The sequence below is a fragment of the Folsomia candida genome, unplaced genomic scaffold (assembly GCF_002217175.1).
Source record: "Folsomia candida strain VU population unplaced genomic scaffold, ASM221717v1 Fcan01_Sc007, whole genome shotgun sequence".
Taxonomy (NCBI): Eukaryota; Metazoa; Arthropoda; class Collembola; order Entomobryomorpha; family Isotomidae; genus Folsomia; species Folsomia candida.
Window position 1 is genome coordinate 4,120,043 of NW_019091199.1, and position 24,339 is coordinate 4,144,381.

The 24,339-nt window shown below is 41.1% G+C and overlaps 3 protein-coding genes across 3 annotated transcripts; 2 read left to right on the forward strand and 1 right to left on the reverse strand.

The window, feature by feature from the left end:
* Positions 1-598: 598 nt before the first annotated feature.
* Positions 599-3,471, forward strand: LOC110851850 (HMG box-containing protein 4). Its single transcript, XM_022099766.2, has 7 exons — positions 599-759; positions 992-1,146; positions 1,291-1,749; positions 1,821-2,413; positions 2,505-2,640; positions 2,720-2,742; positions 2,824-3,471. The coding sequence occupies exons 1-7, from the start codon at positions 726-728 to the stop codon at positions 2,966-2,968; spliced, it is 1,545 nt and encodes a 514-aa protein (XP_021955458.1). The 5' UTR covers positions 599-725; the 3' UTR covers positions 2,969-3,471.
* A 628-nt stretch (positions 3,472-4,099) lies between these two features.
* LOC110851948 (potassium voltage-gated channel protein Shaw) lies at positions 4,100-21,757 on the forward strand. Its single transcript, XM_035853655.1, has 25 exons — positions 4,100-5,068; positions 7,797-8,372; positions 12,098-12,185; positions 12,303-12,336; positions 12,415-12,519; positions 13,840-13,881; positions 13,994-14,058; positions 14,150-14,177; positions 14,256-14,410; positions 14,488-14,527; positions 15,005-15,120; positions 15,243-15,303; positions 15,395-15,527; positions 15,599-15,636; positions 15,762-15,793; positions 15,881-15,938; positions 16,014-16,086; positions 16,175-16,240; positions 16,309-16,358; positions 16,432-16,498; positions 16,576-16,631; positions 16,716-16,757; positions 16,859-17,006; positions 17,342-17,457; positions 19,019-21,757. Exons 3-24 carry the CDS (start codon positions 12,136-12,138, stop codon positions 17,419-17,421), a joined length of 1,539 nt encoding a protein of 512 aa, XP_035709548.1. The 5' UTR covers positions 4,100-5,068; positions 7,797-8,372; positions 12,098-12,135; the 3' UTR covers positions 17,422-17,457; positions 19,019-21,757.
* On the reverse strand, positions 21,603-23,966 carry LOC118436168. The gene is made up of 3 exons (XM_035853654.1): positions 23,210-23,966; positions 22,910-23,106; positions 21,603-22,835 (listed from the first exon to the last, which is right to left on the reverse strand). Exons 1-3 carry the CDS (start codon positions 23,516-23,518, stop codon positions 21,764-21,766), a joined length of 1,578 nt encoding a protein of 525 aa, XP_035709547.1. The 5' UTR covers positions 23,519-23,966; the 3' UTR covers positions 21,603-21,763.
* Positions 23,967-24,339: the final 373 nt, after the last annotated feature.

The window sequence follows — 24,339 nt, forward strand, 5'->3', positions numbered from 1 at the left end:
CACCTCGCTCAACCACTCACCCTCCTTTCACTTACTGAATTCTTACCAATTTCTTCCAGGGTACGGTATATTCTCCCAAAGTTCCATGTCTTGTACAAGAAAACGAACCCGTAAGTGTCGCTAGATAATATTCCATTTTCTATTATTGAGACTCGCAATTATCAAGTACTTTCAGAACACCAAAACTTGTCACACTTTGCTTTCTTCCACAGTGCTTCGTATTCCTGCCATCTGGAACTTGGCCGGGTCAGGATTTCCGGATGTCAGTTAGCCTACAATGTCCACAGTCCTTCAGGGACTCAAATCATATAACCAGCACATTTTCATGCGCCCTTGTTCGTGACAAAAATACATCGATGGTTGGCAAAAGGTGTAACAAGTGCACAATCCACCCTGCAGGTCAACGAGCAGGTCAACGGGCGAACAACCCGTGGCGAATTCTTCCTCTCCTCGTCTACTCCTTCCTGTTCTGCTAAAATGCTACTTTCACGACGACGACTGTCGACGACTTTTAAATTTTATTGTGAGACAGCATTAAATGCATACCGTTTGAGTGAGCGTGTGCCCCGGTGTGGGAGAAGGAGCGAGGAGACCGGGAGAATTCCAATCTGAGAATACTGCTGCCAGCGGATTTATATTTATTCCGTATCTCGTTTACTACGAGGATAACTAAGCGTCTCAGAAATTCGCATGAGATCCTTCCCCCAAGCGTCGCCTTGGCCAAAATGAACAGTGTTCTAGAGGACGGCGAGGTTTCGGGTAAGTTTTTCCCCTCAAAGACCCTACTTCCTCCTCCCCCAAAAAAAGCCTCTCCAACTTAATCCAGCATCCGGAAACGTGGAATCGATTCCTTTCCCTCAGTCACACAATCAAAAACTGTAGTTCCTAAACAAATGCATGAAATGCAAAACTTCCTCTTGTTTGCATGCAACAGAAATTATTGTTAATTTACACAATTTTTATGCTGACTCGTATTTTCGTGTATTCACAGGGTCGGCGGCAAGCTCTGGAGTGGAGAATGTTTCGCGATCTGGTCGAGTGCGGAAGAAAAACTCTTTCTTAGCAGCTTATGAGTCGTTGGACGAAATTGATAAGCCGAAAAAGAAAGGGGAACGAGTTAAAAAGGATATACTATCAACTCCCAAGGTAATTGTTTTAATTGTCGGTTAGTAGTATTTTAGTAAAGAAGCATTACACATTGTTTATTAGATGTAAAATTAATGTTGCGATATTTGGCTCTCCACGGTTTGGATCAATCTTGATTATTATATAATCTGTATATGTTTTCAGGTGACGTTATCGGTTGGTGGGAGTACAAGGGATCGATCAGCCTCAAATTCTAGTAACAAGCCAGGAAGGAAATCCTCCTTACCGGCCAACAATAAACGAATGAAAATGACACCAGCGATGCCACCCAAGTTGATGATAGATTCCTTCGCTGATGGTGATTTAGAAATGGATTTGCCTGCAGAGTATGGTGAAATGCCCAATCTAGCAGCGGATGAGTATGCGGGTTATAGTTCATCGGATGTGGATGACCGAACAAATGGATACGCTAAAGCAAAAGCTAAGGTCAAGCTAAAGTCTCAAGCTCATTCAACCTACATGATGGAAAAGTCTTTCGCCCACGCAAATATTAAGAGCAGTAAAAAATCAGTTGGGAGTGGGGGTGGTACCGCTTCAAGTAGCGCTACTGGTGGTGGTACTCATCCTGGCAAGATGTCCAAAGATACCAAAAAAGAGAAGGGAGTAAGAACAATTATAAAAGTTTAAATGCAAAATGCTCATTATAAATATCCTAATAATTGCATCCTTTGTAGCCTCCGCGAGTGACGGCATATACTCTTTGGGTAAAGGACCAACGAGAAATTTTTGGTAAAAAATATCCTCACATGGATTCCTTATCGCTCTCAAAGAAACTGAGCGAAATTTGGCAAACCAAACCTCCAAACCAAAGGAAAATGTGGAAGAATAAGGCGGAAAAGATTATGAGGAAAAATTTAAATATAAAAAATTCTGCGCCAATACTTCCACCTCCAGGAAAAGGAAAACGACGAGGTCGCCCAAGAATTCATCCCCTTCCTGCTGACTCCTCTGACTCCTACGGTGTAAATGGTTCTTCTGCTATTGTTGCACCTCCAACTAAAATCATTCGCAGAGTAGGAAATTTCAAGTCCAGCAGTGCTACCAAAAAAGTGGCGACTTTATCTGTTTCCGCCAGCACCTCAGCACCAAAGAAAGGGACGTCTTCGATAGCAAGGAAAAAACCCATTCCAAAAAAATCAGTCACAAACAATGGAGTTGGTCACATTTCACAAGTTTCCCCCAAAGCGTCGTCCCATCGACCAAACCACCTTTATATAACCTCACCCGTAGAAACACCACCCTTCTCTTTTTCACCAGTTAGGCAATCGTAAGTTAAGCAAACTTTCCCTTAAAATTATTCGATATGTGCAATTATTTTTGCATTATCAATGAACTTTATTTAAATTTCCATTGTGCAGGCTCTCTCCTCGAAAAGATGACGGTGCATTATCCCCCTACAAAGTGACAGGGACAGCACCCTTAGACGTGGCAGCACATTTGGCATTGCTAGGTGCATCCTTAACTACCATTGGTGCGAGGCTGATGGATGTCGAGGTAAAATTATAAGTCATTTTTAATTGTAATTCGGTTAATGATGGAGACTAATCTAACCCCGATTGTGAATAACTTGCAGAGTACACAGCCAGTTAGCGGAAGGCAAGTTCATCAAAAGCTTTATAAACAAAAGCAAAATGATAAATAGCTCATTTTAAGTCTGACATACTTTTATTTTTTTAGCCTCTCTGTGTTAATGGATTCCTTGTTATGTGCAATTACACCTTTGGTCTGTCTAACTCAGCAAGTTCCAGAACTCAACTGTATCCCCCAAGAAAGACTGAATAGATTGCTTGACCATATCGCATACGTTATGCCAGGCCTGTGAACTAAATAAGTTAAATAATATAGATAGGTTATTACATGTTACTTACGATTAATTGGTTTTATTTTATTTATAGCCCTTCAGAGACAGATTAATTATTACCTGTCTACTGAATAACGGTTAAAACAATGTTTATAGTGGTGTAAGCATTGCACAACAAAGTCCATCTATATTTTTTAATTTAATTAATTATCTATGTTTACTTGGATGGGTGCTGAAAATAAATTCAGCATAGTTGACAAGTGAAAGTGTAAACTTTTTTTGATAAGTGTTAAAAAATCCTTGGAGGATTAGATCCGAAAAAAACTATAATGACTATGAAATCAAATAAACTTACATAAAATGTTATTTGTAAAGAAAAAACAACCTGTTTTTTACAATGTTTCCTATTTAGTAATATGGAAATATTAAGCTACATACAAATACATGCAATGTTGGGGGTATCACATTATTTGTTTTATATGTATTCTGATGAGCCCGTTCACAATAAATGTTTATCAACCGTGCCTTATCATCTTTTGTTATTGATTTATGAGGACGAGGCAGTCAACACAGTGCTTATAAACCTAATTTCCATTTTAGAATCGGCTAGTGGGAGGGGGACAATGCAATGCACGTCCTATGGGCATGGTGAGAATTTGAGACATTTCTTAATACGTAATTGTTCCAACGAACAGTTATGTATCGCATTGTTGGGGAAAGTGAAACCTGACGGAGCGTGTGTGTACATGTTTTGGAGGATGTGGAAGTTGAAAATGGTTGGGACGAGAGATGCACTTCCGGTGGCTGGATGGAGAAAGTTTGAGAAAGTTGGTTTGGTGTGCTCGACCCCTCTGGGCTGGACAGAGTTGGTGTTTGGCCTGAATCCTCGTGTTGATGTCTTGTAAGAAAGTGGGAGAGAAAGGAGGCAAGCGCGTGCTTGTGGGGAAGGAGCGGCGCAAGTGCCCCCTTCTCCTCACTCCTCATGTCGTCGGCTGAGTGTTGAATGTGGTTCCATTTCACCTGCAGTGAGTGAGTATGAATCGATTCCCCACTCCACCACCATCGCCAACATCGCCGACACCGACTGCCGAGCTGGCACTTCTCTTTTCATGCACATTACTCCACGACGGTACGAGAGGAATGGCAGAAGAAGAGCTGGGCATAGGCCGAGCACAAGATCTCTCTCACTCTCTCTCACCATTAGTTGATGGGTGATCGGAATCTGCCATCCACAAATTTACCAGCAGACTCTCTTTGTAACTGTTCACTAAAAAGACATACTTTTACTCACTCTCTACGACGTCCTCCTCCTCTGCTATTCCTCGTCTCAGTCCTCCTCCTCCCAGTCTCCACTAATTCCTTCGACCAGAGGGTGGCCACTAATTGTCCCTCTTTCCGCACTTTCCTTCTCTCACTCTCTCTCTCTCACTTTCTCCACCAAACCAATCAAACAACCAAATGCTCGCCCAACACCACTCTCCAATTCATCCCCGGTGGTGGCAGTGAGCGCCTCCCAGAGCTAATGCCAACAAAATCTACAGGTTAAAAGCTATCACTGCGATATGATGGAGCAGATTGTTCAGTGCTGCAGGCCGTTTTTCCTCCCTCACCACCATCTCACCATCATCATCAACATTTGAATCTAATCACATTTCGAATTCCAAGGGGCGTGAGAGGAATTTCGAAGATGTGAGTGAGCCTTTTCTCTCTCCAGTCTCTCTCTCTCTTTCTCTCTCTCTCTCTTTACCTGCCTTGTGGTCACCTACTTGGTTGTGATGTGATTTCTGATGTCAGCAGAGGAAGAAGAAGATCAGCAGTGGTCGTGTGTCACCCTCCTCCTCCTCCTCCTCCCACCACCACTCGCCATTCTCACTCAACTCCTTATCATTTCTCAATTCGCCACCTACCACGACTTCCAACGACAACAACACGTCCAGGTCACGCGCTGACTGCCCCGAGCGAGGAAATACCCGTGTCTCCCAAGTGGTGATACCAAATAGTAGGAAAATGTCAAAAATATCTCATTGCTGAAAAGTGAAAGTGGGTGAAAGCAGTGGAAACTACACGACCAAGTTGTTCCTGATTCATTCGTCGTCGTCGTCGGAATACTAAATGTTACAGGTAGAGTGACAATATTGACATTTAATGTTTGTCAGCCTTTTTTACATAGTGAATCATGCTGGTCGTGGTGGTGAAGGTTGATTACTTTCCCCAACAATAGCATTAGCCCCAAAAGTACACAAATAGAGGAGGAATCAATGCAAGGCAAAAGAAGGTGTGGTGTGCACATAAATAAGTTGATGATTGGTGGCAAATAATCCAGTAGCCATTTATCGACACATTTGTCCACATGGACACTCGGCTGTGTGTGGTGTGGTTAACTTGTGTCACCAGTCCGTGTCCAACCGTCTCGAGTTACAATGAATTTCTTGCTTCTCGTGAGTAATAAAGCGAATGTTCAAATATTTGCCCAGGGCTGGGTTACATTGCATTGCTAAAGAAGCACTACCAATCTTTTCATGCCAAAAATCCACTTCCAAACCTGACCTGTTACTTGCGGTGGAAGAGGTTTGAAGAAAAACTGCTTAATTTTTAATTCTATTGCCTCTCTCGTTTCTCTAAAGCATGGAATTGTACAACACACAAGTAGTGAGTGGCAGTGTGTACGTAAGAATGTACAACAAGGGTGCCTTAAGAGTGGTTAAGATAAGAGGAGGAGGAGGAGAACAATGGACGAGTGAAATATATTTAGCAGAGAGATATGAGAGGGAACAAAGGGTGGCGAAAGTGTCCGCGTGTCCATAATCCATATTAATAATGGAGACTGTCTCTCTCTCCTCATAAAATCAATGTGTTAACTAAAGAGCTAGATTTATTTGCTCTTTTGTCAATTGTACTTACTTGGCTTCGTTTACTTTGTAACCAAAGTTGAGTAAGCAAGCAAGCACACACACACACACACTGAGGCTGAACAGCATTACGTGAGAGGCAGGAGGGGAGCAGGCTAAGTGGGTGAAACGGATGGACATGGACGGTTGGAGAAAGTGGCCACACTGCTGCTGTGCTGACTGAGTGATGACGACCAGCTCCTCTCCATCCATCCACTATCAACTTTGTGACCGATGTCCACATCAATCACTCCATGATCGCAATCGCTGCCACTTTATGCATTATCCTCCTGCCGCCTACGACGATGGACTACTTTCTTCACACTGCTTTCCCCAGTTTCCACTAGCTTTCTCCGCCCAATACATGCGTGCCGGCTTAAAAAAACTGGAACAAAGTGGTCAATCATGACGGCAAATTGCAATTAATATTTCACTTGATAGAAAATACTACCGACATGCAGCAGACCGTTGTTGTTTTGTAGTGATCTATTTGTGAAAGTGGGACAAAGTTCATGAGCCCACCAGAGTTGATTAGTTGGTGCATGGGGTAGGACTCCTAAGTATTGTTGGAGTGGATCATTGGGAAGTGGACTGGAGGTGACATTGGCAGTTTGTCTTATTTGATCAGATTAACGGATTACTTGGCGGAAATAATAACGCCCATGTCATATTTCCAGGAGGACGAAGTTCCATTCTGCCTCGAGTAGTCCCTTCACTCCTTCCTCCCCGAACGACTCGGAGTAAATAGGGCGACGAGGAACACTTTCTTTTCTCTCAAACACTTGAAAGAAAGTGAAAACTTATTTCCTCCATTTTCTCTCCTTTTCCACGAATGTTTGCATGCACGGAGTGTGAAACCCAATCATTTTGAAGAAATAGGGATGGATGAAATTGGCGAACGTCGAGTGGCCAAGTGTTGTAGCTCATCTTATTTTTTCGATTAATCCAACAACGTCAGTCGGAAATGAGTCTGGACTTATGAGAGTAAACAGAGATGAAGAAGACCAAGAAGACGACTTCTCCACTCTTCACAACCCGTGTTCACAACTCAGCCAACGACGGCATGAGCTGCTGCTGGGTGAGTTTGGCCATAAGGAGATTAACGGTTGGACGCACATACAGATCTGTATAAGCTGAAAGAGTAGGAGCGAGTGTGACTTTTACTGAAGGATCAGTGAACCGTGATAAGTATTGGATTGGTGGAGAGGGAGATATAACAACACACGAACGAGTATAATGGGCTGAGCAGTAATGGGATAAACTATCGCAATATTCCTCTTCTCGCTGGATCATAATCAGCACAGGGACGGAAATCCCCCTAAATCCACTTCCAAGAATGACATGCCCTCTCCCGCCTTCCTACTTTCTTAATTCATCAGAAAGGGATTGTCCGGTGACTTAACTACTGCAACCAACTTTCGCTTTGTCCGTATGTCCGTCTCACTCACCAAAGTCATTCTTGTATCTCACTCGACCAGACAGGAGCAAAGTTGTATTCTGAGGAAATGAGCTCCCTGCAAAATTGACCATGTCCAACACACCTTCTTCGAGGCTTATCTAAATTGACATTTTCATTTATTCTCTCCCAAGTTTGAGCAGATATGGCGTCCTCACATGGCAGAAGTGTAGTATTAACATTATGCTGGTTAACATTGGCTGGTATACTCTTATTCGGAGGCAGCGTCATTGTTTAACCATTAGGCTAATTCATCACGATCGTGCTTGTTGCTTAATTGTGGTGGTATTAGTGCCATACACTGCTGGATGCATGGAGGAGGTTGGTCAGAGAGTCGTTAAATAAATGGAGACACAACTTTCCCCGTGCCAGACTTTCACCACCTGGCACCTGGTTGGCTATTTTGTCCAACAGTTGTCTATCCTGTATATTCAAGGCTCGTGAACGTTTGCCCAGCGAGTCATGCTTTCTCTCGAGTAATTATGTTTTCTTGTTGTTGTTGCAGCTGCTGTCGTCACGGTCGTCTCACTCAACCAGAGTCAACGCACGTCATTTCTCGGGAGGAATTTGGTGGCTCAATTAAAAGGCTGTCGAAGAAGAAGCAGGAGAGGACGGCAACTAATTATTGATGTCATGTTTTGAGGGAGACGACAAGAAATGTCAGCAGCCGAGTTTGGGAAGGACCACGAGTAGGAGCACCATCATTACTCTTACTTTCTCTTTGACGGACGAATTATGGCTTAAGTGGAGGACATTAAGCCGTTATTGGAAGTCGACGACGAGGTGGTGTTGAATTGATGGAAGTGGTTGATTTCGTGACTTGGTGCGATGACGGGCGATAAAATGACAGTTAGGATGAAATTCAGACAAAAAGCCTCCTAACCCTAAATTAGTGGGTGAGCGAGGAACCTAATCGAGTGGACAGTTTGTGAGGTGTTTATTGGTCGTTTGGTGGTAGTTGTGGTGGTGGTGGTGCAAGTGAAAGGTGACAATTACTCGTCTCCACATCATCTTCATTCACAAGTGGGTGCTAACTTTCTCTCCATCCTCATCGGCGTCGGGATTGGCGAAATTAACTCTGGTGAGCACATATCCATTTCAGCTCCTTCTCCTAAACACACACTTGACGTCGTCGTCCCACTCATGCACTTTCAGACGTCTACGAAATGATTATGCATTATGGGTCGTTTATTTATGGAGCACTTTGTACCTGGACAATTTAGCCATTCATCTAGCACGTAGATATTTGGTCCAGTTGTGCATATGCCCTTTGCCATCTTGGCTGGAGGGAGATCAATAAGATGCCAAATGCCAACCAGCCAACGATCCAAAGGGAAAGAGCCAACCGGTGCTCTCAGCTCTGCATGTGGACCTACGTACGAATGTGGTAGCACTGGTCGAAGTTCAACAGTGGCTGCTTTCCGATCGCGTCGTAGATTCCGAAGCTGGTTAAGCAAAGTGGAGTTGAAGCTGAGATGGAAGGAGGAAATCAAAAGTGGGAGAGAGAGAGGAGGAATTGGACGGAATTGGCAAAGAGCAATCCATCATGTTCCTTGCTCTTTTGACGCCAGGATAATTACCACTTTCTTTCCCATCCCATTTCTCCCTCCTCCTCCTCCTCCTCCTCATCTACTCGTATGTAGCAACTCTGACGAGCACCAGAAATAATTCCAATGCCACAAGAACATATTATTACCCAAGGACCAAAGGTGGCACACGGAGAGAATCCAATCCTATGTTTTGCCCACAATTTTATAAATTAAACTGTGTGAGTGGCGGACTTTCTCCACCACCTCGCCAACATTCGTATTATATGTGTACATATAGCGCCCAAAATGTGCCAAATCTGCTCTGGATCCCATATAATATTCCTCTTTAATTGACTCTGAGAAGGAGCAAGTTCATACATTGAGAGGCTTTCAGACGGCTCTGAAGGAGCGAGAGAAAGTTTGAATTTGTAGAAAGCTTAAGAAAACGAGGCGCAAAAACAAATCCGACTGAAAGCCAATCCAAATCCTATCGCATTCAAATTGTGACATGCACCCAATTGAATTGGAGGCAATAGTTGGTTCACTTGCTTCGTTCCTTGGCTGACGGGGTGAGCGGGGAGCACTTGCTTTCTTTCGCAATCTTGTAAGCCATGGACAAGTGTGTGGAGCACAGGGGGAAAGAAAGGTGCTTGTGGCCGTGCTGTGGCGAGAAGGAAGCGCTCAGCTGCATTATACATGGCTCCAGTCCACAATTTGTATGCAATTTATTTACATTGAAATACCCGGAATTTGGTCGTTGTTGAAATTACCACAATATTTATTTTATTGCATTTCTCCTCCACTCGTACGTACCAAATGTGTAGCCACTCAAATGCCACGTGAAGTTATTGAGCATGAAATACATGCACACTAATCGTTTACTTACGTACTTTATTACATTTAATATGCTCAATAACATGCAGATTCCGCCCGAGCCCGACCAATCCCTTCATCCACCAGTACATATGGACATAAATAGTAAGCTCCCGGGTTTCGTGGTGGCATTATTCATAGGGCGAGGATTCAATGTTGTGTATTTTAGATTGACGCTGCTTGTCATTTATTCCACTGGTCTTGACGTTTGTTTGGCCCATTGTAATTACTTTGGTACGTAAACCATCGGCGTTAACATAAGCCGACCAACCACGCAACCACCACCGGCAGAGCCAGGGAACCTCGTACAGATAGGTATTTATGTACGTACAAGTGGATTTCGTAGCGAAAAGGAACAATTCCTTCGACTACTTGTGATTGGATAAACAGACAATTTATGGATGAGAACAAAGGCCCTTTGTCTTCCGCTTTTGATACTCCCCACTGCTCAACTTGAGGTCTTATTGAACAAGGCCATCAACGATTGTATCCTGTAATTTCGAAACGCTCCCCGTGTTTGCCCTCATATACGCGGATATGGCTGGCTCTTGTTCTATGTACTATCTCCTCGGTCGGATAGAGTATAAACCGGTCATGTTGTTAGTCATCCAGTTTCCGTTTGAAGCCCAAGTGTAGGAATTGATGGTGGGTGGGTGGTTTGGCAGAGTCTTGGCAGTGTTGGGTCGAGTGAAACTGCTGCTTTCAATCCCACACCATCGTGTGTCCCGAGCAGAAAAGGAAAGAATAACAATTGGACGAAATACAAAGTGGAAGTGGGTCCCACACATCACACGCCACGAAGGAAATGACGGTGGAGGAGCGCAGCCTAGGAAAAACTGCTTTCTCTCTCCGATACCTGTGTGTGTGTGAAAGTAGTCGACGACTGCTTGGTTGACCCGGTTCTGCCACTTTGTTCACGTTTTGGCTCACATATTGTGTGGTGGTGTGTGGCTCTGCAATTTCAATGAATTGACGTGACGACGAGGAAAGCAAGAAGGACGGAAGGAAGGAAGGAGGGGAGCGAGAATGGCGAAGGTGCGGTGGCAAGCCTGGCATCCACTCCATCCTTATTTCGCCCTTCGTTTTTGAGGTGCGAGTTGTTCTACGTGCGTGTACAAAACGGATATAGGAACATCAATTTTTAATACAATTCTTCCCTTCACGGCAATTTTTTTAATAACATGGTCAGAGGAACAGTTATGCAATATTTTTCCCAAAATGCCACACACTCAAACTGCTCGATCTAACATGAAAGCGTTGAACTATCTCAAAAAATAAATATTTTGCAGGTTTAGTTTAGCAGTTCATAAAGTTTATTTTAGCAATTATTTTGGTCACACCTCCCACGCCAGCAAAATTCCTCCTTGTTTATTTTACGAATTTGATAACTGGTCTCAATTTCCTCGAGTCGATACCAATGTGTGTGTGTCTGTAGAAGGAGCCGTCATTCTTCTCTGTGCCACGACACACACCGCCGCCGCGATAACTTTTCGCATACGGCATTCCATTACGTAAAGTAGACGGCTAGTGATGCTAATAAGGAGCGACCGATCCCAATTCCGAATCCGAGGAAATCCAATGGATTTGCGGGAGGAAAGAAATTTAGCGTAATTGTGACAGACAGGTCGAGCTCTCATATTTTTGGGTCAGGCTCAACTAACCTCAAGAAGACGTGTGTCTCATGACTTTGCTTCAAGTCAAGATTGTCACCTCACGACACAAAAACATCATTTTTCAATATTCTCGAACCCCACATGAAGCTAAAAAATTGAAGGCGAAGTGGATAAAACTTTTAGGAAAGACGGAAGGCAGAAAGGAATACGGACTATCCATGCATATTTATACAAACAAGTGTAAAAAAATGATGCTTGCATGGTTTAAACATGATGCCTAATGGTACGAAAGTATGTACGCGTGTAGTGGTGCCAAGCTGAAAAGGTGTGACATGTGTTTTTTGACATAAACTAAAGTGGCAAGTAATAAAACACATTTTTAGAACTTTGGCAAGAAACGATGGGTGGCGAATGGCCGATTTCAGAGCAGATTATTATTGCACGTATGCATTCCACAAGTACATACTTTACTCGGTTTGATTGTATGTTTTAAAACACTGATACTGACAAACAACTGGGAACGTGAGAAGATTACATAACACACATTTTTTAAGAGGGCAGAATAAGTGACCTAAATAATGTTTCAGCCTTTTTCTATTTTTCTTGGGGGGAGGAGAAGAGAAATGATATGTCATTATGTGTATGTCCAACGGGTATACATGTTTTACAAACTCATCTGGCAGGACACTTTCTCTGCGCGTATGGCTGCTTTTATGATCATTATAAAAATGATGGCCACTCATAAAGTGGAGTTTGCATTGGAAAAATCTATAAATATGCTTTAATTGCAGGTTAGTTCGCCATCCTCCGCAGGAGGTGAACGAGGAGGATGAATGTGAATATGGACGCGGAAAATCGGGTGGTGCTCAACGTGGGGGGGTAAGAATAAGCGGTGACATTTGTTGCTAGACCTTCAGAATTAGTCGATAATGTGTAATGCGACATGCAACGACAGATATGAAAATTATGCTAACTTGGCTTCGTCTATATTTGCAGCATACGCCACGAAACGTACAAAGCCACGTTAAAGGTAAAAACTGCATCGCATAGTTCAACATAAAGTTCCATAAATAAATGCTTAACACATGCTTTTCCATTCTCGTTAAAGAAAATTCCTGCTACGAGGCTTTCCAGATTAACAGAAGCTCTCGCCAACTATGACCCAATCCTCAACGAGTACTTCTTCGACCGTCATCCGGGGGTCTTTGGACAGGTGACTTTAATTAACAAGCTGGGCTGCACCCAACGTTCTCTTGTCAGCATGCATGTTCATGATTATTATGATGATAAGATATAGATTAGATGTGCACAAGTGAGTTATTCCAACACTTGTCAAATTACGAGAAAAACTTCAGTAAATAAAGAGGCCGACGGAGAATCAAAAGCACATTTTAAATAAACCGTTCGAATGCCAAAAAAACACACTAAAAAAGCTCAATAGCGATATGAACTACACTGCACATGGTTGTGTGAGAAGAAACCATATAAAATTTAAAAGATGCACATTCCGCCCCCATCAAAGTGGGGAATACATCAAAGCAAACTGTAGACCGAATTTATTGCCCAGTTTTTCCCAAATCTGGGTCAAGTTAAAGAAGTTGCAAACTCTTCGTCGGCTGTGACGATGGAAAGCAGCGAGTTATTTCCTTTTGCTTTGCTTTCCTTCTCGCTTGATGAAATTGAAGCAGAGCAGATTCCGCATCACATCACCGCCCTCGTCCAAAACTAAGCTCAGAAATATGTACGTAGAACGCTTCCGGCCCAATTCATCCGAGAAAGCAGCTCTTCTTTTAGAAGGGTGAGATGCTTTACGGGTGAGCACATAGTGCCACTCGACCCAAAGCAGTAGTAACTGCAGCGGTAGGTTGCCCCCACGTATCCCAAGGACTTTAAGCCTCCTCCGCAAAAAAGTAAATTTGTTTCATGTTTGGATTCATTCATTGCATTTTTCTTCCAACTTTGAGAGATTAGCATGAGTACGTCGTTTAGGAGGATGAGGATAAAAATTGGGTACGTGGGCTTATTAATTGTAGTGTCGGTTTTATCCCGCACCTGAATATTTTGCTCTTCGTACATTAGCAATGACAAATGGGGTAAAAAATCCTGTTGAAATTTCCATGCATTCTTCTCCTCCAGTTGACTAACTTTTGACAGTTTTGACGGAACGGCACTTTAACAGGCTTGCACGTGCAGTTTTACTCGAGTTCACAGATTACGAAAACATTTCGTCGCGTCTCCTTCTTGGAAAGAAGATCTTATTTATTTTCTTTGGTCGTTTCTTTCATAAAGCGTACATTCATACTTCCTCTGGTGCATACACCTAATAAATGACGTGAGTGCACAGCTTCTCGCAAATCGGGTGCACAATTTGGTACATAAATATGCAGCCTGTGAAGCAAGTCTTATCCCACTTTAGAAATTGTTTTACGCATGCACACTGAAAATTTTGAGCAACGTACAAATAATAACTTGTACAATGTGAAATATATAATTGGAAATGCATCTTTAACGATATGATAATAATGTTTTTTAGGTGCTGAATTATTATCGTACGGGGAAGCTGCATTATCCAACGGTGAGTTGGTGCAATTTATTGTCCATAGATTTGTGCATAATGACTCCTCCAGCACCGAACTTCTGTTTGAAATGCCAAAGTTATAATTGAAAAACAAACATGATCTGCTCAGGACGTGTGTGGCCCCCTGTTCGAAGAAGAGTTGGAGTTCTGGGGACTGGACTCGAACCAAGTGGAGTACGTACATCGTTCATGCAGAACTCTTTTAAATAAATTAATGCTGTATTTCTGACCACCTTATATATATTTTATTTTACTTCAATTTTAGACCTTGTTGTTGGATGACGTACACACAGGTATGCTTGCTGACCCTGTTTAGCATATCGTGTCAAGTCGGGTAATCATACTTATGTACGTGTTTTCCTCCCTGACAGCATCGAGACACTCAGGAGACGCTGGCAGTGCTGGACCGCCTAGATTTAGACACAGATAAGCCTTCAGACGAAGAATTAGCTAGAAAATTTGGCTTTGAGGATGATTACATGTCGGGAAACTTGAGCTGGTGGCAACGTTGCAAGCCCAAATTGTGGTATGTTATGGGACACGACAATTTTTGTAAGTCATCCTGAAGTATATTTGCTAAACATATTTTCATGTGTATTACAGGTCACTGTTTGACGAGCCTTACTCTTCTAATTCTGCCAAAGTGAGTTCCTCGCAGCTTCCTTGCATAAATATCTACCACCCGGTTTTTTGCCTGCTTTCACCCCCGTTTATCAATATCGACTAAATGACAAGTCTGTAATAAATTGGTCATTTGGCACCCTGCTCCCTCCCAGTTTTGGCAAACAAATGTAAAATGCAAACTTTTGTGGAATGATGCGTCGTCACGAACTCGTTGAGAGAGAGAGAAAGCGAAGGAGAGAGGATTTATGTGATCAGATATGTCCTTACATGTTGGCCCAAAGCTAATAGTTGTGTAATAATGATGGACCGTATAATTGCAAGCAGGGAAGAGTTAAAACACGGTTATATCATTACATTTTGGCCAAACCGGATATTCTGTCGCTGCACATGCACTAGAGATCTATCCCACGACACATAAATACATCTCGTATCCCTGCTAATGAAATGAGGGCTGATGATGACGATGTGTAAATGAGTAATTATTGTGTAATTGCAGATAATAGGGATTGTTTCAGTGTTCTTCATCTGTATATCCATTCTATCATTTTGCCTGAAAACGCATCCAGACATGAGGGTACCGTATATAAGGAATATTACCGTGCACACCGCAGGGTACGCCAAGTTTTCATACGTATTTTTATTCGCGTTTTTACATGAATAAGCAAAACAATGATGAAGTAATCCACTTGATGTTTTTGAGTTATAATCACATTTTGAATTAATAAAACAAATAGGAACAGGACTGCGTGGACATTAGATAAAAAAGGGACAAATGCACACGCCGCATTTTTTTGGGTAAGTGAAATGTGATTTTTATTTATTCCAAAACTGATTTGCTAGTGACTTTTCAAAATTATAAATATCTGATAACGACGATTTTTTCCAGATCGAGTGTGTCTGTAACGCCTGGTTCACCTTTGAGATCCTGGTTCGATTTATCAGTTCTCCCAACAAGTGGCAGTTTATCAGGGCATCTGTAAACGTCATCGACTACATTGCCACCCTCTCCTTCTACATCGGTATGTCGTACACGGCGTTAATAAAGTTTATGACATGTCGGAACACTTACTCGATCTTTACCTCCCTCCAGATCTCATTCTCCAGAAGTTCGCTTCCCATCTCGAGAATGTAAGTTTTATTCTTTGTCCTTGTTCTGAGCCTCATTCGCTGAAACATTGACCGACACGGGACCACGATTTGATGATTCGATTCAATTCTCAAATTAACTCATGTTATAATTATTTCTTGTACAGGCCGACATTCTCGAATTTTTCTCCATCATCAGGTAAATAAATTGAATTATTAATTATTACAGTTTATCAGTCTGATTAAAAACGTTGAAAACTATCAATTTTAAATTTTAAATTTCAAGAATCATGCGGCTCTTTAAGCTCACCAGACATTCATCCGGTCTCAAGATACTCATGCAGGTATGAGCACACGCGTGAAACTGTCGTATCTTCCGAACATTGACGACTTAATTAACCATAAAACTATTTTTACAGACATTCAGAGCTTCGACGAAGGAATTGACCCTTCTGTTTTTCTTCTTGGTGCTGGGCATCGTTATATTTGCAAGTGAGTAGTTAACACACGAAGGCTATGGCATAAAACTAATAAGCCAAGTACATTTTACTAATTTTTTTTATTGCATTTGTCTCAACAGGTTTAGTTTATTATGCGGAGCGTTTGCAAGCTAATCCGCAGAACGATTTCAACAGCATTCCTTTAGGTCAGTAATCCTAATTTAGTAATTGTAAATCTGCATTTAAATAAAAATCCCTACTTACATTGTACCAGGTCTTTGGTGGGCGTTGGTCACGATGACCACTGTGGGTTACGGGGACATGGTACGCAATGACACGCAAAATTCCATCACATCTAAACAGGCTTTTTTAAATACCTTGTATTTTAATGTCGCAGACGCCAAAAACCTACGTCGGAATGTTGGTCGGAGCTCTTTGTGCTTTGGCCGGTGTGCTCACTATTGGTCAGTGACATTTGCATAACTTTGTAAACATATGGAAATGCAGATCATCGCCTTAATGGTGACCTTTTTAAATATAGCTCTTCCTGTTCCTGTCATTGTCTCCAACTTTGCCATGTACTACTCCCACACGCAGGTCAGCAACGTTTAACCTTGTGTTTCCCTCTAGCCTCGTACGTACGTATGTTGTAAAGTGAAACTCTACTTTCTAATTGAACAGGCGCGAGCAAAGCTTCCAAAGAAACGAAGACGTGTGATTCCTGTAAGTCTTGACAGCCTAATAATTATTGCTTGTGATAATGAGATAATCGTTATTGAAACGTTACGGTATGGAATATAATGGTTGTGTTTGTTGTCGTGAAGGTGGAGACTTTACGCCCTCCGCACCATCCAGGTGTTCCCACGGGTCCTCCGACGGGGCCGGTGGGCGGGGTTCCGGGGGCGCGGCGGGTGAACGCCATGAAGCAGAATAATCCAAGTAGTAAAGATATTCTATCAACACCGAAAATGGGTATGAGCTGAATTCCTCTCGACTCCCACAATCCTCATGCAACATCTTTACAAATGGGTGTGACTGCTATTTCTTATTCACTAATTTCTCAATTTCTATGCGAGTTGTGTGTGAATGTGAACTTGAGTGAATGCGTTTAGTCCTTGGATGGAAAACCATGCAGTTGGGTTATTATTATTATTTGTACTGTCATTAGTTTCCTTTTTTACCCACACACCCACACCAGGCACCATTATTTATTGGCATCATCACCCTTTTTGATAAGAACAATGTATGACAACCATAACATGATGTGTTATCTGATATACTGATATTATGGGATTGGGAATGAATAGCGATGAAAAAGGCGTGGAATCGAGCTCAACAAGACCGTCAGGGAGGACAAAACAGCGCTGCAGCGCCCAAACAGCAATAAATTCTCATTCTTTCTTAGTTTTCTTTGCCGACGAAGGTATCCTTTTCTTTTATCCTCGTCGTCTCGTTCGTCTTTTATCGTCTTACTTATTTCTCTCTCGTCTTCTTGTTCCGCAAACCTGTTGTAGTTTCCGTAGCCTCAGTCACATTGCTCTTGATGCTTCTAATACCATCGTTTCGGTAATACCCGTAGTTGCTAAATATGTATCTCGCATGCATAATTAATTATGCTTCGTATTGCCGTACAATGATAAATAGCTTCTCCCCTTTGCTCAACTGTGAGTGCAACTTGCTGATAGTTGCTATCCGTCCGTAGACATAAATAAAATATGTATCTGCTAAATATTTTTGCAATGCTTCTGTGATTGTCATTTAATTTCCGAATGACTCATCTGCACCTTTAATAGCATTACATGTGCATAAATGCATACATATGTCTATCAAGTATCAACCATCAATAAGAACAACCAATAAGGTAATTATTGTAGTTATTGTATGAAGTACTTATCCTTAGAGATACCCAAGTTTAGGGAACTTACCGATGAAATTAACCCCCCCCCCCCCCTCCCGCTAATTTTAGAATAAATGTCCAAAACAGGGGGCATGTATTTTCATGTCCCTGGTATCATACAAGCCTAGTAAGAAGTACGTCTTAAATGTAGCAGAACTATAATAACTGTATACGCCTTGCAAAACACTTTCTCCCTGATTTAACAAAAATCATGTATGTATGCCTTATACGCGTAGTACACTTGTCGCATTACATATTCTATATTATTTTCCAGTCGTCGTAGGACTTGTTAGACTCCAAAAAACGAGTAAAAAAATACTAATTAACTAATAAGTATCACACTTGAACAAGTTTTTCTTCACACACACACGCACACGCTTGCGTTCACATTTACGAGCTTATTTTAATTTGGTTTTATTGCACACGTCCTTCATTTTCACCCTTGTTTTCACAACAGTAAAGATTTTATGTCTCGGTCTCACTTTATGTATTAGCCATTTGATGCCCGAATTATTTAGCTGCCACCACCACGAAACCAATCATGTCTCAGTCCAATAATAAAATGTGGTTGGATTCCTCGTGGGTGGGGTGCGTGGCGTGGCATACATTTAGGTCAAAATCGGCGACAGTCAACATGCGCTTCCCTGCCCAATGTCCATTTCCTGTTTTTAGTATTATTAATTGTTAGTAGTGGTCAGTGGATATTTTTTTTTCATATTTACCATCATCATTGTGCCATGTCTTCCACTACTTCTACTGAACGTGTGTTTGCTCTGGATGTCTGTTTGGTCTCAATAATTAGTGTCAATGTTCAATGGAAATGTGGAACACTTTCACCGCACAAAAAATGAGGCTTTCTCCAACTTTCACCAATCCCCTCCACAGACAGAGGCTTGCATATGCATATGTACTGTACTTATGTGCATATGCGATTGCACAATTGGTTGGACATGATGGAGAAGGTGGTTTCTGCGCGGTGAAAGTTGGCCACGATAGTAAATAGTTGTTTGCTACAAGCTGTTGATGTACTGTGAGGAGGCGGAGGGGTGCGGCTGAGCTAATGATTTTGTGTTATTTGTGCCCGCAGGAGTGCCGAAGCCGAACCCCATAAATGGGAAGGAGAAGGATAAATCGTGAGTTTATCTGTGATTTACGTGATGAACATTTTCTTCTTTTGATACAATGATAATATGCACTTTTTGGGCACAATGGATGACTAAATGGTCCTGCTCCCGTGAAATACATATAATATCATCAGACAAAATCATATTAATCAACCTAGCAAGTACTTAAATATAATTCACTAGTCGTAAGTCTGCTGTGTCTGTAATCGTTACCAAACTCGAGTTTTTCTAGCAAGACATAAGGATTCATTGATTGAATATTAAGATAATATTACCATGCTAAACCTTTACTTTTTTTAACTAATCTCCTCTTGAAACATGATTGTCAAGTAGTACTTCTACTACCAACATAACGATAATAATTAAGCTAACAAATAGTGCTGGTCACCACCAACCACATTTATTCACCAACCAACGGACTCTTCTACCAACCAACCTGTAGCTACATGAATTTGGACCTTTATCACTGGCACCGTCACCACCACCACCACTGGTACGACCGCGCCACCAGTCGCTAGCCCGCGACGACCCATGTTTCTCGCATGCTCACCAACGTCGCCTAGTACGCCTTTCAAGTTTGCGTCTGTGCCCAAGTCACGAATTGTTTGAGACGATTTGAGGCGTGGGTGGGTAGGGGTCCGAATGGACATGGGACCAAAGACCAGATCCGATGGGCATTATTCGCCGCATACATACATAGTAAATAGTAATACCAGATCCTTCAATAACGAAATCAAATCAATCACAGTTGTGAATATCCTTCTCATCAAGCACTTTCTCAATTCTTTATCACTAGGATAGTTGTGGCATTTTTAGCCGTGAGGTCTTCCCTCGTCGCCTCCTCCTCCTTCTTGCTCTTCTTCACTCGCCTTTCCCCACCAAAAACAGCAGCGCATGTAGAAGCACTAGAGTCGCGCGACCTGACTAGTGTCGTACAACTGCAGAGTTAGATTTAGCTAGCTGGCACATTATTCAACGTATTTTAGTTCCACTCCTTCTTCTTGGTCAATCATGTATTGTTACGATGTCGTATCTCTGTCAATGTATGTAGGTCGCAAGTCCGTGTGCAACAGAAATATATACATACACATATTGTCTTACGCAATCTTCCACTTTCCTTAAAGGTCACGCAATCAACGAATAATATAAAGTCATTGCCTAAACTACGATGTCACCGTTACCCACAACAGATCCATTATTATCTTCTTCAGCCAGAACAAAACCCACAGTTTTCATTCGTTTGATTAGGTAGTCAAAATTTACTACCAAATCAAATAAGTTGTGTTATGCAAACCAAAACGATTAAATCACGAGTGATTCGTCGTCGTCGTCGTCGCAATAGACGATCAAAGATGACGGAGTGCTGCTGAATTGCATAATAAAAATAAACTTCAAACGTACTAAGACTAGCCTGGAATATAGGAAGCCTTTCATCCAGAAAAATATGCTTTTTCTGGTCCTAATGATTAATTATGTATGCCACAAACATTTCTTTACTAAAAGTATACAATAATCAAGAAATCATCTTGCCAGCTCTTATACATACATACAAATTTAGACGTAGTAGAATTTTCTCTTCTTTTTTATTTTTTCATATTCTTGCTCCATGTTGGATATGATTTGGTAGTTGGTAGGATTACAGGGGACATTACCGACAAACGTCTAATTACGTATTATGCTGAGTTGGTCATGTTACGTATTGGTGATTATAGCAGTGGAACGTCAAGAAATTATAGATTAGATATTACCTACGTACGTATTCATATGCATATTATTATGGCCCTAATTTTGACAGATGGGATTAACACTGATTAATTTATTCTTACTATTACGTACATAAACCTGAACTTTGACAGTCTCAATTCAACCAACTGTAGCCTATTATACATAAATAGCATGCATAATTGAATGCTCTACATAAATACAGATAACCCTGACGCGGATGATATGCAATTATCGCAATTAACAGAATTTTGTAGGGTATTGATCACAATATGAGCAAAATAGTCTGAATTTTTACACTTTCCGTACGCATTTATGTAACTTCCGTAAAACCCCCACTTTAGTTTTAGATGGTTTTACATACGTGGCGTAGTACTAATCCAAACAACTCCTTTGGCAAGGGGTCGAAACAGACAAGTTAAATCATCACATTACTGGAACTACTTGTGTGATAGAAAAATAATACGAATTTCAATAGGTCTTAATTAAACTTGACAAGTTTTTAATGTTCATGATTACTTACTTCATTACTAAATTATACTTCTGAGTTGGCACTAAAAAAGAAGGCGACGGATCATGATTAATAAAGAGCCCAAAACGAGCAGACAAACGAAAATCACATCACATTCAATGTTTGTTGTTGCTGTTAAACTTATATCATTAATTAGTAATACTATGTATGTACTACTATTTACTACTACCAACTAAATATATGTGACACACAGCTTTCTCGATCCTGACTATACTACTACTACTAGTACCACTAATATGAAACCAAATGAGTTACTACAAACTAACATATTATTATTATTACTACTACTCTAAATGTAATCTTCAGAACAAGTGATTATAAGAAGGTTATAAACATTTAAAGATTAACGCTGTTAGTTATTTCTCTAATTATGTGTATGGATCCTCGTTTATAACTTGAAATCTGAACGGAGAGTTTTGAATAAAACAACAATTATTGTTGACAACTATTTTTATTATTGTGTCTCAGATTTTAAAAGTTGATGAATCCCGTCAATTGTTTTTATTGCACCCACACTCCCCCTTGGTTTACGAAAATGAGAAGAATTTTTTTCATGGTCGATTGATGTAGCGGAATCCGTTCTTTGTAAACCGGATTCTTTGCGAGAGGTACTGACTTTTGCATCATGTTGTTTGATGTGCTTTTCATGCGGTGCGGCATCTACATGAGGGGGCACAATAATTGGTGTGGTTGAAGGGACCTCGCTGGTAGTGAGATTACCATCAGAATTGACATTCTTGACTTTGTAATTGACTTCAGATTTATTTTTGTCATCCTCATTGTGAAGTAACGCAGCTTCTTTCAGCCCATTTTTGCGTTTCTTTTCAGAAAGCTGTTTAGCCCAGAATTTGTCCCATTTCTGTCTATTCAATTCTTCTGCTTTTTTAGCTTTTTCTGTAATTTCATAAACTTTCTGTAGTTGAACAAGTCTTTCGGTTTCTTTCTGCAATATTTTCCGGTGGAGTTCTGCACGACGGTCTACAATGACGAGCAGATGTTCTACAAAGTATGGATTTTTTCCGTGTTTAAAAAATTCTTGTCGAATCCTATCTTTCTCTTCTGCAATGTTTTGTAGTCGTTTTTTCCGTGCCTGATTTTTTACTTCCAGTGCATCTCGTTGTTCATCAATTTCTTTTTTGAGATTAGAAAGTAACATGTGTTGCCGATCCTGTTTCAATTGCAGATCACAAACTTGAAGCAACTTTTGGTCTTTTAGAGTTTGCATAGTCCTCTTGAGATGATGCTCAATTCGCTTCCGTCCTTCTTTCGCTCCCTGTAATTTCTGTGTTATTTGAGCTTTCCTTTTCATCTTGGCTGCATCTGACTCTACCACGGCTTTCATTGCAGTATGAAAAAATTTTGATTGCAACCGTGAAGCATTTTGTGTTGCGAGCTTTTCTCGAAACGCCCTCTTTTGTACCATAAATTCTTTCCTTTTATCGTATGCCTGAATGGCAGGAGTTAACGTGCGTTCAACGTCCACTGCCAGCAAATTATCTGCAACTCTTGCCTCCCAAACTTGTCGACTATTATAATTTTAAACATTCAAGTATCTTAAAAATTAGGCAAATTTACGGGAAAATGGGTATCGAGTACTAACTGTGCATTTTCCAACTCCACTGCTAAATTCTCTTCTTCGCCAACACACTTTAAAAGTAGTTGTTGTAGTTCAAGGTTATTTTTCGCCAAAAACTCGGCTGGATCGTCTACTTCAAATTCTAAGAATAAGTCTGGAGATTCAAGCTGTCTGGATATTTTCTCAATCTCCTCCTTCACTTGCTTCAGTTGCTGTTTCAGCTATTAAAACATACAGTACACAGAAATAATTACAACAATCATCTTTCGTAACCCTAATATGAGTACATACATAATGTGTCATAAAATGGGATTATAATATTACAAAGTCTGCATGCGCTACAGTTTCCTTCAACCGATCATCAACTTCTTGCCTTCGAGACTTTGCTTTCCATACAGCTTGTAATGTGTCCTTTTGCAACGATGGAGGTTCGCAGATGCCAGTTAATTCTGCAGAATAAATTGGAGCAATTTTCACGACTGAATTCATCGCATTGTTTCTTCCCAAACATGAGTCAAGTTCCCTAAAGGGAGATTCCATCTTTATCTTAGATTGGCACCATCGTGGGACTTTGGAGAAGCGGCTGACATCTGCAAAATCCATAGATCTCTGCGACCCCTGCGCAGGGATCATTAAGGAGATTATGGGCAAACAAAAACGTATATTTACAACTAGCTGGTTCAAAAATTATAAAGGACTGAAACTAAAATCACTCCTCTACAAATCAAAATGAAGAAGCTAATGTGGCGTAAAACCGATATATGTGTATAGCAACAATTACATTTTAAAAAGATTATGTTGAATTGATTACAGTCGAATTGTAGTGTTACTTCGAATTTTCAAACAAACTGGATTTATTAATCGTGATGAATCATAATATAATATATAATACAAAAAGTCGTGATACTAGTATCACCGTCAACAGATAGTTTAACCAGTTAATAATCAAAAACGTTTCAAATTTCATGATTATGCAGCTTTTGTTCATTATAACAACCTAACACAAAATATAAATTTAAAGTCAGTCAAAAAGTCAACAACTATCCGAAATCTTGAACACGACACGAAGACGATTACTAATTTTTGCTCATGTCCCTCGACTTGTAAGCAATTCCTCGACTCTTCATCTCTCTAACAATTCCACCAGGGAGCTTTCCGGAAACACTGATGGCGTAAATGCCTTTTGTAAACCTATTGATTCTTTGCCACTTACACACCCAGCTATCTTCAGGACTCATTACTGCAACCATTCCGTCGAAATTGGTACTTGTGCAGGCGTAGACGTTCTCTCGATTTCCCCTCATATGCAAGAAATCGTCACAATTTTCACATCCATCAATGTCGAATTGATCAAATGTCTTCACCAGAGAGCAGACCAGACAGGCTCGCAAGTTTCTTAGATCTTTGGGAATCACGTCCACCGACATGTTGGAAGGTCCTAGAATAACCGAGTC